General features: G+C 37.7%; 1 protein-coding gene across 2 annotated transcripts in view; it reads left to right on the forward strand.

Annotated features, from left to right (window-relative positions):
- Positions 1 to 12,387, forward strand: part of NBEAL1 (neurobeachin like 1) — a 220,591-nt gene that overhangs the window by 52,407 nt on the left and 155,797 nt on the right. For both annotated transcript variants that reach the window (XM_026454600.1, XM_026454601.1), the window contains 2 exons: positions 1,978 to 2,059; positions 2,932 to 3,059. In XM_026454600.1, coding sequence (XP_026310385.1) covers positions 1,978 to 2,059; positions 2,932 to 3,059 — 210 coding nt within the window. The remainder of the gene's footprint in view (positions 1 to 1,977; positions 2,060 to 2,931; positions 3,060 to 12,387) is intronic.

Below are 12,387 nucleotides of genomic sequence, written 5' to 3' on the forward strand. Positions count from 1 at the left end.
TTTTTAAATTACTGTCTTGCTATGTTGCCCAGGCTAGTCTCGAATTCCTGGGCTCATGCAATCCTCCTGCCTCTGCCTCTCAAAGTGTTGGGATTACAGATAAGCATGAGCCACTACACCCAACCTCTTTTTCTTTTACTTTTGCTTATATTGTGGGTCTGTTTCTTTTGTGTATTGTTTCTTTTGATTTTCAAACTTGTGTTGCCTTCTCATGTGAGTTGTTATTTTTGAGTAAGTGTTGGTTATTATTTTTTAAAAATCGTAGAGATACTTTTAGGCTGGGGATACTACTGTCTTTCTTCTCAGTTAATGTACATTAGTTTTTGGAAAAGTAGGATCCCTCTAATACAGTGAATGATTAAGCTGACTTGGACTTAGTGTCTGTGACTACTAATCTATTTTCATTTCATCTTTACTTCTTGAGTGTTGCCTTTTGGGATCTTAAGCCACAGCCTTAGAGACAGTCGTTTTCGGGCTCTGAATTCTAATTTTTGTCCCTTTTGAGCACTGTGAGACTGTCAGATGCAATCAGCAGCTTCTCATTGTTTCGTCTACCCCTGTCAGGACTGGTAGAAGTCATTAGTGCAAAAATGGATCTAAATGCAGCTCTCATCTCTTTCTGTGTTTCTTTGTTCTGTATCTTGGATCTGTGATTTTTCACTTCCTTACTGATTTTCCCCTGCCTTTAAACAGATTTTTTTAAAAATGTTTTGTCCATGTTTTCTAGTTGTTGTCAGGGAGAGGACTGATCTTAGTCCACTATTATTGGAAGCAGAATTCTTGCAGAAGCTTCCAGTTTTGCCTCTGCCTTACGCTGTTTTCTCCAAGTTGTCATGCCAGTCTGACTTCTTACATTAAGAAGTCTGTTGGTTGGGTAGGTGTGGTGGCTGACACCTTTAATCCCAGCCCTTTGGGAGGCTGAGACAGGAGGATTGCTTGAGCCCAGGAGTTCAGGACCAGCCTGGGCAACAAAGTGAGACCCTCATCTCAACAAAAAATTTAAAAAGTTAGCCAGGCCTAGTGGCACATACCTGTAGTCCCAGCTTCTCAGGAAGTTGGGGTGGGAGGATTACATGAGCCCAAGAGTTTGATGCTGCAGTGCACTATGATTGTACCACTTCGCTCTAGCCTGGGCAGCCGAGCAAGACCCCATCTCTTAAAAAAAAAGAAGAAGTCTATTCATTCTGTTAATTTTTCTAAAATTAGCATTTACTGAATTTTAAGACATAAAATGTTTTACCAGATCACAATATCTCATAACAAAATTAATGAATGTTGCTTTTTTATTATGTCAAGGAAAAGATTTTAGATATAATGAATATTATCATGTTTTACCTCAGTCTTATAAAAATGGAATAAAAATGAGGGATCACATTTTAGTTAAACACCAAGCACTTACAAACCCACTGCTTTAAACAAAAATATGATGCTATGCCCTCTTAGAGTGAGTAAAGATGCTGTTAGCCCTTTTTCAAGGACTTTTAATGTAGTTGAGGAAATACAGTCTTAAAAGGGAACTGTAATTCAAGAAGCAAAGTGAAGATGATTATACTGCACATGTGTTATAATGCCAATAGTATATACGGAAAAGAAAACTAAGAATCTGCATAGGGACAAAAAATCTGTAAGGAAATAATGTAGATGTATATAGTTTCTTATTTTGAGATGGCAAGATGTTGGTGTTTATTTTTTTTTTTTCTGTTTCTACTTTGTGATATTTTCCAATTTTCAGTAATAAATAGAGGCTAATCAGCATATACTTTTTAAACATTCTCTGTCTGTAGTAGTTAAATGGTGCTTGAGGTATAGTTCACAGTCTTGGTGGGAGAGCAGTTATATAACCATATTGATTTTATGTTTTAATAAATGTCATTTGCATTTTGTTTGCCAACTTGTATTCTCATAATTCAAGCTGAATTCACGAACATGTTTTGTTCAACATTCATTGTAAAAAATTAAAGTCTCTTTTTCTCACAGAAATCTGTCAAATGTGGAAGAAATTGGGACTTGCTCGTACATTAATTATGTCATCACCATGACAACGCTCTATATTCAGCAAGTAGGTGTGAGCTAATCATTTTTGTCACTTTACTGAGAGCAACTAGGTTTTACTTTTTGTTTGCTTGTTTGTTTGTTTGTTTGTTTGTTTGAGATGAAGTTTCGCTCTTGTTGCCCAGGCTGGAGTACAATGGCCCGATCTCTGCTCACCACAGCCTCCACCTCCCGGGTTCAAGCAATTCTCCTGCCTCAGCCTCCCAAGTAGCCGGGATTACAGGCATGCACCATCGTGCCCGGCCAACTTTTGTATTCTTAGTAGAGACGGGGTTTCTCCATGTTGGTTAGACTAGTCTCAAACTCCTGACCTCAGGTGATCCGCCTGCCTCGGCCTCCCGGAGTGCTGGGATTACAGGCATGAGCCACCGAGCCCGGCCTACTTTTTTTTTATATTATAGTCAGTATAGTTAAATATTTTCAGAAGAGGTAATAATTGAGAAGAGACTTAAACTTATTGTTGGGTAATATATATTTCAGAAATCTTGTACGTATTACCTAAATGTAGACAAGTAGTTATTATATATACTGTTACTTAATTTAAAAATTCAAGTGTTTTATAAATGACTTTTAAAATGATACAATTTGTGATTTTTATGTATTATTTATCACATATCCTTCTTACTGAAAACATTACTTTTTCAAAAGATGTTTGGCTATTTATTTTAAACCTATCATAGGACATGCTTAAAATCATAGAGGCTGTATCCAGTCCATATGATTAAATGACTCTTTTAGTCTCAAAGGGAAAGTTTGGCTTATTTGAATACAAATGACTTATTGTTAGATGATAAGTAAGACATGTCTTTAATTGTAATGACTTATTGTTAGATGATAAGTAAGACATGTCTTTAATTTTATGTTTAACTTTGTTCTCAGTTAAAAAGCAAAAAAAAAGAGAAGGAAATGGCCGATCAGACATCTGTTGAAGAATTTGTGATCCATGCATTGGCATTTTGTGAAAGCTTATATGATCCATATCGGAATTGGAGACATAGAATTTCAGGGTATGTCTTATAAATAATAGTGTTCATTTAAAACCTGAATGTCATAATATATCTGATTCTTCAAAGCGGGTCTCTATGAAAGCAATTGGAAAGAAGTATATAAGACCCATAGGTTTAACTCTGAGTTAGAGAAATATGTTGGAGGGAATGAATTAGTGATAAATTCTACTTCTGAATAATTACAGATACCCTGAACTTGTATTTTGCAATACAATTTTGAGTACTAATAATCTGATAAGAAATGTTAAAGGCATAGTAACATCAAATACAGTATACATGTTTTTCAAGAAAAGTTCTTTTTTTAAAAACGTACTTTATAATTAGAAAATGCTTTCTAGCAGTATTTTGTCCATTTCTTTTTTTATATTTTTTTTGAGATGGAGTTTTGCTGTCACCAGGCTGGAGTGCAGTGGCATGATCTCAGTTCACTGCAACCTCCGCCTCCCAGGTTCAAGCAGTTTTCCTGCCTCAGCCTCCTGCGTAGCTGGGATTACAAGAGTGCCCCACCACACCCGGCTAATTTTTGTATTTTTAGTAGAGATGGAATTTCACCATGTTGACCAGGGTGGTGTCGATCTCCTGATTTCATGATCTGCCTGCCTTGGCCTCCCAAAGTGCTGGGAGCCACCGTGCCTGGCCTTTGTCCATTTATTTTTAATTGTAGAGTTTATGTCATCAGGATCCCATAAGGAAAACAGAAACCACACTAAATATTTTTATTTTTATTTTTAGACATGAGATCTCACTATGTTGCCCAGACTGGTCTTAAATTCCTAGGCTCAAGTAGTCCTCCCACCTTAGCCTCCCAAAGTACTGGGATTATACACATGAACCACTGCACCCAGCCTCCTCAAACTAGATATTTTAAAAGAGAGGATCTAATACAAGGAAATTGATAAACAAATGTTAGATAATTGACAAAACAAAGGTAGGACATTAACTTTAGGAAACAGCTACTTTCCCTGCGGTCATGGGAACAAAGGGAAGAGAATGAAGTTATCAGAATCTAGACTTTGGAGAAGATGCCCTACAGCACTGGGGTTCAGACCTCTGAGGAAGGAGCATTGCATAGCCGGTGCTTATATCTCTTGAACGGTCAAGAGGCTCATTCTGGGATTGCCAAAAATAAGCTGAAGACAGGAGCCAACTGCCATTGCTACAATTAAGAATTCTTGCTGGCGTGATGCTGATGAGTATACAGAAAAAGAGCATTGTGGAACCAATCCTTGCTCTCTTTCTTCCACGCTTCATCTGGTACCCTCTATTAGGGAGTCCAAAAGGGAGGCAGCTGGAAAAAGAAAGTTTGCATGATGCCTGTCCCAGCATCACAAAGCAGAGAGAATATAGAAGAGTCGGTTGGTAGCTTAGTGACAATAGCTTAATTACCAGTACGGAGCTCAAAGAGAAGACTTTTAAAGTCACATATTGTTCTTACCTGTGGGCACAGATTACAAAGAATTGTATCATCACTCTCAATCAGACCTCTTTTTTAAATCTCCCAAATCTCCTCAAGATTTCCATTTTCATTTTCAACTTAGCCTGACCAATTTGTAAATAATTTCTACTTCCTGCAACATGATTGCAGAATTTCATTACTAAATTATTTTTATAGATTTTTTCAGGGTTTCCAGGGTAGTATAGCCCCCATATCATTAGATGATGGTGAAGAATTGATAACCAAGAGAACATTTATATATACTATGTGGTAGCACTTTTTATATGTTCTATATAGTGATATAATATTTTATTGAAATCAGAATACATCCTGAGAGATGGAGATTGGGAAAATGTTGGTTAAAGATACAAAATTTCAGTTAGACAGGAGGAGTAAATTATGCATCAGTAACAAACAAGGGAACTAGAATAACAAAAGATTTACTTCTTTTTCATATTGTCTGTCTATTGTGGGTAAGCAGAGAGCCTCTACTCATCATAGTCACTAAAGGTCCCAGGCTAACAGAGCAGCCAGCATTTTAGCCTTTGTAGTCACCAAGTGTGAGAGAAAAAGTTTTGAAAGGTATCAAATTGGCAGTTTAATGTTCTTGTCTTGTCTGGTCATGCTACATGACACATGTCATTTTCATTCTGAACTCATTGGCCAGAACTGTGATTACATGTCCCGGTCTACTATAGTGGGGCCAAGTTAAAATCTACCATGTGACTAGAAGGGGTAGAAATAGTTGGCAATTAGTGCCGTGACTTCTGTTTATCTCTGCTTATGCCCTGCTTATGAGTCTTTAAAAGTACAAAAAGGGAGCCGGATGTGGTGGCTCATGCCTGTTGTCCCAGCTACTGGGGATGCTGAGGTGGGAGGACTGCTTGAGCCTAAGAGTTCAAGGCTTCAGTTAGCTATAGAGACCTGTCTTTTTAAAAAAAGATACAAAGAGACACTTAACAGTGCTTCATCTGTAGTCTTTATACTCATTAGCACTTTGGTTCTAACTAATCAGTGTTCCCCCATTTTGACATGTATGCCAGAGATTTCTCTAAGGAAAGTGTATCTCTTCCTCCTCTCCCTCCTACTCTTGCTACTTCTCCATCCTCCACCTTAGACTTTTCAGCAATGGCAAATCTAAGAGAACATTTTAAGTTTTGAAACAATGACATAACTTTTCTTTATAGACAGCAAGACAGATACAGAAAGAGGAACATAAAACAAGTCTGAAAATGGCAGAAGAGAGGCTTTTAAAGGAATCTTTAATAATAGCAAAATGAATTTAAAGATGGGGAGAGAAGATTTATTAAAGGTAGTTCTGATAAATTAGATAAAATTGGTAGCTAAAAACAGTTTTTGAGAGTCAAAAAGAAGAAAATTTTTTGGTAACTCTTTATTAAAAAGGAAAATATAACAAAGATTATTACACCAAAAAAGAGTAATTTTCCTATATAAAGTAGAAAACATGTACGGATAACCAAAACTTGCCAGATGAGGCCAGTGAGAAACTTCCAAATGTTACCAAAAACACATTTTTCAATGGCCCATTAATCGGATAACTTTAAAAATTACATAAAAATTAAAATTACCTCCATATAGGAATACATTTTAATTTACCCAGAGATCCAACACACTTAAGAGAGAAGAATTTTACTAATTTAATTTTTAAAAAATCCACTACCTATTAAACTCATGTAGCATTGCTGAAAGAGTATCCACAGAATTTTCACATTGAGGTTTTCTTGCGGAAGTAGAAATCAAAAGCACAGAGACCCTCTTTAGCAATGAACCACTGATAAGCAAAATATTTATAATGAGAATAACATTCCACTTATGTGCATTTCTGAGCATTAATTTACATCAGGCTTTCCAATTTACCAACGTGTATAGAATTTCTTACTAGTGAGAGTTTTATAAAACTTTTGAAGTAATTGTTAAACTTAAAAACATTTCTGTATTTTCTACACTACTGTGCTTCCAATCCAGAGTGCTCTCACATTTATAAGGTCCATCTACAGTTTGTTACCATGTATCTTGAACATGTGTTAGACAATTAGACAAATGAAGGTACTCTCACACTCTGTACATTTATAGGAATTTTTAAAAAATGAGTTCAAGTATCAAATGAAACTTACGAACTAAAGAAAATTACCACACATTTAAGTTTATAAGGCTTATCTCCACTGACTTCTTACATATTTCAAAGAAAAATGGAAAAACTGAAGGCTTTGCCACATTTCTAAGAATTATAGGGTTTTTCTCTATTGTGAACCCTTTTATGTCCTTGAAAGAAACTGGGAAAACTGAGGACTTTGCCAGTTTTTTTACATTCATTTTTGGAAACTGGGAAAACTGAGGACTTTGCCAGTTTTTTTACATTCATTTTTCCCCCACTATGAGTTTCTCTTAGTTTTCAAAGGGAACTGAGAAAATTGCATGTTTTCCAGTATTCCTCACAATCCCACTATGTGTTTTTTCATCTGTTCTAATAGAACTAGGATATCTGAAGTCTTTACCACATTTCTTCCATTCACATGGTTTTTTTTCCAGTATGACTTCTTTCATGCTGTTGAAAGGATCTGGGAGAAGTGAAGGCTTTACCATTTTACTTATATCCAAGGGTTTCTCTTCAGTTTGAGTTCTTTCATGTCATCCAAGGGAACTGGAAAGTGTGAATGATTTAATACATTTTTGACATTCCTAAGGCTTTTCTCCACTGTGAGCCTTTGTATGCTTACGAAGGAAACTGGAAGTTGTAAAGGCTTTACCACATTCTCTGCATCTATAGGGTTTCTCTCCAGTATGAATCATTTCATGTTGTTGAAGGACATAGGAAGAAGTTAATAATTTATCACATTTCTTGCTTGTATAGGGTTGCTCTCCTCTATGAGTTCTTTCATGTTCGTGACGTTTCTGGAATAATTGAAGTCTTTTTTTTTTTTTTTTTTTTTTTTTTTGAGACGGAGTCTCGCTCTGCCGCCGGGGCTGGAGTGCAGTGGCCGGATCTCAGCTCACCTCAAGCTCCGCCTCCCAGGTTCCCGCCATTCTCCTGCCTCAGCCTCCTGAGTAGCTGGGACGACAGGCGCCCGCCACCTCGCCCGGCTAGATTTTTGTATTTTTTGGTAGAGACGGGGTTTCACCGTGTTAGCCAGGATGGTCTCGATCTCCTGTCCTCGTGATCCGCCCGCCTCGGCCTCCCAAAGTGCTGGGATTACAGGCTTGAGCCACCGCGCCCGGCCGAAGTCTTTACCACAATGTTTACATTTATAGGATTTTTTTTCTCCAGTGTGAGTTTTCTGGTGCATTTTAAATAAACTGGGGAAAATAAAGTTTTCCCCACATACTGTACATTTATAAAATCCATTATCACTGTGCTTTACCATGTGTCTTCAAACACCTGTGAGAGAAAGACTTTCCCACATTGTTTACATTTATATGGCTTCATTAACAGTCCTCACACTCAAATAGTTTGTGTCCAGAGTGAGATACAATATACCTGTGAGACACAATATACCTATGTAGAGATGTATGACATGAAGACTTTTCCACACATTCTGCATACACATGATTTTATTTCAGTAGAAACTTTCTTGTTCAGATTAAGATTTGAATTCTGGCTGAAGGTATCTCCACATGGACTATTTTGTTTACCTTCACACAGTCTCTCTACCATATGACTTACATTTCTCCCATATTTTCTGACTGGATCGTCAACATTCTGGTCTTCCCATTTGTTTCCTGTAGAAGCCAAATTCCTGAAGGTTTCCTGTGTCACATCTCTGTAAGAGTTTCTTCTGGGAAAAATCCAGCAACGCCCACTCCTGCTGGGTGAAGGTCACAGCCACATCCTCAAAAGTCACTGAGTCCACATTCCAGCTTCCAGCATGCTCCGGCATCTTGCCTGGGGATCTTGCAGGGCCTGCAGGTCACAGGCAACAGAGGCTGCCACAGAACCACCTAAGGCCTCTCAGAACTGAGGAGAGGGAGCCCGAGCTAGGAGCACAGCCCAGAGACCCAAAAAGAAGAAACTTTTATATGCTATTAACATAATATAGGAAGATAATTCGGCTTATGTAAGATGGCAACAGAAAGGGGGGCAAAGTAGAGGATGAGTAGCAGCATTTAATGAATGCATGTATATATTTGCCAGGAATTACATTAGAAGCTGTGTATGTATTATCTCTAATATGCACAGCAATCTTGCCAGTAATGTAAGAACTGCTTCAAAGATAAATGGTAAAGCAGGGAAATTCAGACTTGGGTTTCTTTGACTTTGAAAGGGAGATTAAAAAATGGAATTAGGAGAAATCCATTGCTCATGGAAGACTTATAGAAAGGAATCTACAGCAATAATTTACACCTTATTTATTAATCTGATTCTGAAATTAAGTGGAAATTTAGAAGATATATAATTTCTTATTCATTGTTTGTGTTTATTGCTTACCAAAAGAGCTAAAGCAGGTTAGAATAGATTTAATTAAAATTAACATAATTCCAAATACAGAGCCATTTAAAACTATTTCTTTTCTTATTTGATGAAAACAAATAGATGCTTTTTGTAGATTTGATTAATCTGTTATCTCAATTTTGATTCTACTTACAGAATCTCAGAAAGTTGGAAAGATTTCCTCAAGTGGAACTAAAATAAGTATAGGGAAATAAATCAGCCAGGCATGGTGGCTCACACCTGTAATCCCAGCACTTTAGGAGGCCAAGGCAGGAGGATTGGTTGAGGCCAGGAGTATAAGACCTCATCTAGAAAAAAAAGAAAAAAAAAATTAGCCGGGTGTGGTGATATGTGCCTGTAGTTCCGAGTACTTGGGAGGCTGAGGTGAGAGGATCACTGAGCCCAGGAGTTGAAGCCTGCAGTGAGCTATGATCACACTATTGCATTCCAGCCTGGGTGACAGCAAAACCTGAAAGAGAGAAAGGGGAGGGAGGGAGGGAGGAAAGGAGGGATGGAGGAAAGGAGAGTAGAGGAGAAAGGAGTGGAAAAAGGAAGGAAAGGAAAGAGGGAGGGAGGGAAGGAAGGAGAAGAGAGTGAGAGAGAAGAAGAAAGAGGAAGAAGGAGGAGAAGAAGAAAGAAGGAAGAAGAAGAGAAAAAGAAATCTTCCTTCAGTGTGACTTGTTCGTTCATTTAAACATTTATTCAAAAATATACTTACTGAGTTCCTACTTTGTGACTAGTGCAAGTTTAGTAGGATTCCTTGCCTTGCCACAGAGAAAAAGAATTATGTTAAGGTATGCCCTGTGCCTCCTACTTGTCAAACCTGGGATAATATATGTACAAAATAATTACAGTAATGAATTATGTAACCATTCAGGAAGAAAATTTATGAGTTCATACCAGTGATAGATAAGGGAGAAGTGAAGGGTGTTGCTTACAGTAAAATTCCAAGTGCCAATTAGTAAATATAGAGGGGATGCTGGAGGTGGGGAAAAAAATCACATTTTGGACACATCATAATAAGATTGGATCAGGCAAGAATCATTCATGGATGTTAAACCTAGGGGGAAGTTTTGGTTGGGAGCATGATGTGTGTATGTTTTTTGTTTGTTTGTTTGTTTGTTTGTTTGTTTGTTTGTTTGTTTGTTTTGAGATGGAGTCTTGCTCTGTTGCCCAGGCTGAAGTGCAGTACCATAATCTCAGCTCACTGCAGCCTCTGCCTCCCAGGTTCAAACAATTCTCCTGCCTCAGCCTCCCAAGCGGCTGGGATTACAGGCGTGCACCACCATGCCCGGCTTATTTTTTATTTTTAGTCGAGACAGGGTTTCACTATATTGGCCAGACAGGTCTTGAACTCCTGACCTCAGGTGATCCACCTGCCTCAGCCTCCCAAAGTGCTAAGATTATAGGTGTGAGCCACTGCGCGTGGCCATGTGTGTGGTTTTAAAATGTCTCCCCACAATTACTTATTACTTGTAATTGAAAAATTAGTAATTATTTTGGACAGTACTGGACCAAATAATCCAGTTGGTTGGATGATCAAAATTAACTGATTATCAGTAAGAAGCAGATGGGTATCATGTGCTCCACATGTGATAACCCTGAGAAGGACACGTCATTGCCTATGTGTTATTCCAGCCAAGCATGCATAGTCTGAATCTAATTGTGAGAAAACAAGCAAACCCCAAGTGAAGAACATTGTAATTTTTAAAAAAAAGGAAGGCTGGAGGACAACTTTCTTTAAAAATATCACAAAGAGGGGTTCTGGAAATGTTTCAGATTAAAAGAGGCTAAAGAGACACTAAATACAATACCTCACCCTGGCCTGGAAGCTGTATTGGAAGAGGGAAATGCTACAAAGGATGTTAGTGGGTGAATTGACAAAACTGGAATATGGTTGGTAGATTACATAAAAGTGTTGTATCAGTGTTAAATTTATTGACGTTTATAACTATACTATGGTGTTATATAAGACTATATCCCTATTAGTAAATATTCACTAAAATATTAAGAGATGAAGGACCATGATATATGTAATTTTCTATATATATTGAGGCCGGGCACAGTGGCTCATGCCTGTGGGACACTTTGGGAGGCTGAGGTAGGAGGATCACTTAAACCCAGGAGTTAGAGACCAACCTGGGCAACCCCATCCTCACAAAAAATAAAAAAAATTAACTGGGTATGGTGGCTTGCACCTGTGGTCCTAGCTTTGCAGGAGGCTGAGATGGGAAGATGGCTTGAGCCCAGGAGTTAGAGGTTACAGTGAACTAGGATAGCACCACTTCACTCCAGTCTGGGCAATAAAGCAAGACCCTGTCTCTAAAAGAAAAAAAAACATTCGGGATAAAGTGTTAACAGTGAACTTGGGTAAACTCTATTTGATGTTCTTTGATCTATTCTTATTGTTGCAACTTTTGCCAAAACTTGAATTTTTCCCAAATAAAATTAAAAATAATGATTATGTCCTAGGTATGATGTGAGTACAAAAAAGAAGTGTGGTGGCCGGGCGCCGTGGCTCACGGCCTGTAATCCCAGCACTTTGAGAGGCCAAGGCGGGTGGATCACGAGGTCAGGAGATCGAGACCATCCTGGCTAACACAGTGAAACCCTGTCTCTACTAAAAATACAAAAAAATTAGCCAGGTCTGGTGGCAGGCACCAGTACTCCCAGCTACTCAGGAGGCTGAGGCAGGAGAATGGTGTGATCCTGGGAGGCGGAGCTTGCAGTGAGCTGAGATTACGCCACTGCACTCCAGCCTGGGTGACAGAGCAAGACTACATCTCAAAAAAAAAAAAAAAAAAAAAAAAAAGCAGCAGCAGCATGGTTAAATCAACCAAGGACATAAACTTAGAAAACTGAGGGCAAATAAGTGTTTTACAGCTCTCTCAGACAACCGGTTGATAGGTATTACCATCTGCTAAATGCTAGATGCTTGGCCCAAATATCAAATAATAATGGAGCAATTAATTGTGCTACATTCTACAAATGGTATAAGACTAAAGTTCATTTTTAGCTCTACTAACTTATTGAAAACATGCAGTACAAACTGCTTGTGCTTTAATTTTTGTGTTCTAATACGTGTAATAGTTCTCACCCCTTTTGTTTATGTTAGCATATTAAATTTTTACCACAAATATATTGGAAATTATGTGCATATGTTACATCTAATACAGGAACTTTAGAATGAGTCATTGATCACAAATTATAGAAGTGCATTTGTATTATGTTAATCAGGTGAGGATGTTTGTTGTTTGTAGCATAGGTTGTCTGGATAGGATATAAGCAATCTATTAGTTAATACCATAATTTATAATGGATGCACAAAATGATAATAATCCCATGGAAAAACCTAACTGAAAGCTAAATTAAATTTTATCCTTTTAAAATTAATTTTTTTACCACATGATTGAATTATTTGAAACTCCAATGAATTTTATATTGTT

This window comes from Piliocolobus tephrosceles, chromosome 11 (genome assembly GCF_002776525.5).
Source record: "Piliocolobus tephrosceles isolate RC106 chromosome 11, ASM277652v3, whole genome shotgun sequence".
Taxonomy (NCBI): Eukaryota; Metazoa; Chordata; class Mammalia; order Primates; family Cercopithecidae; genus Piliocolobus; species Piliocolobus tephrosceles.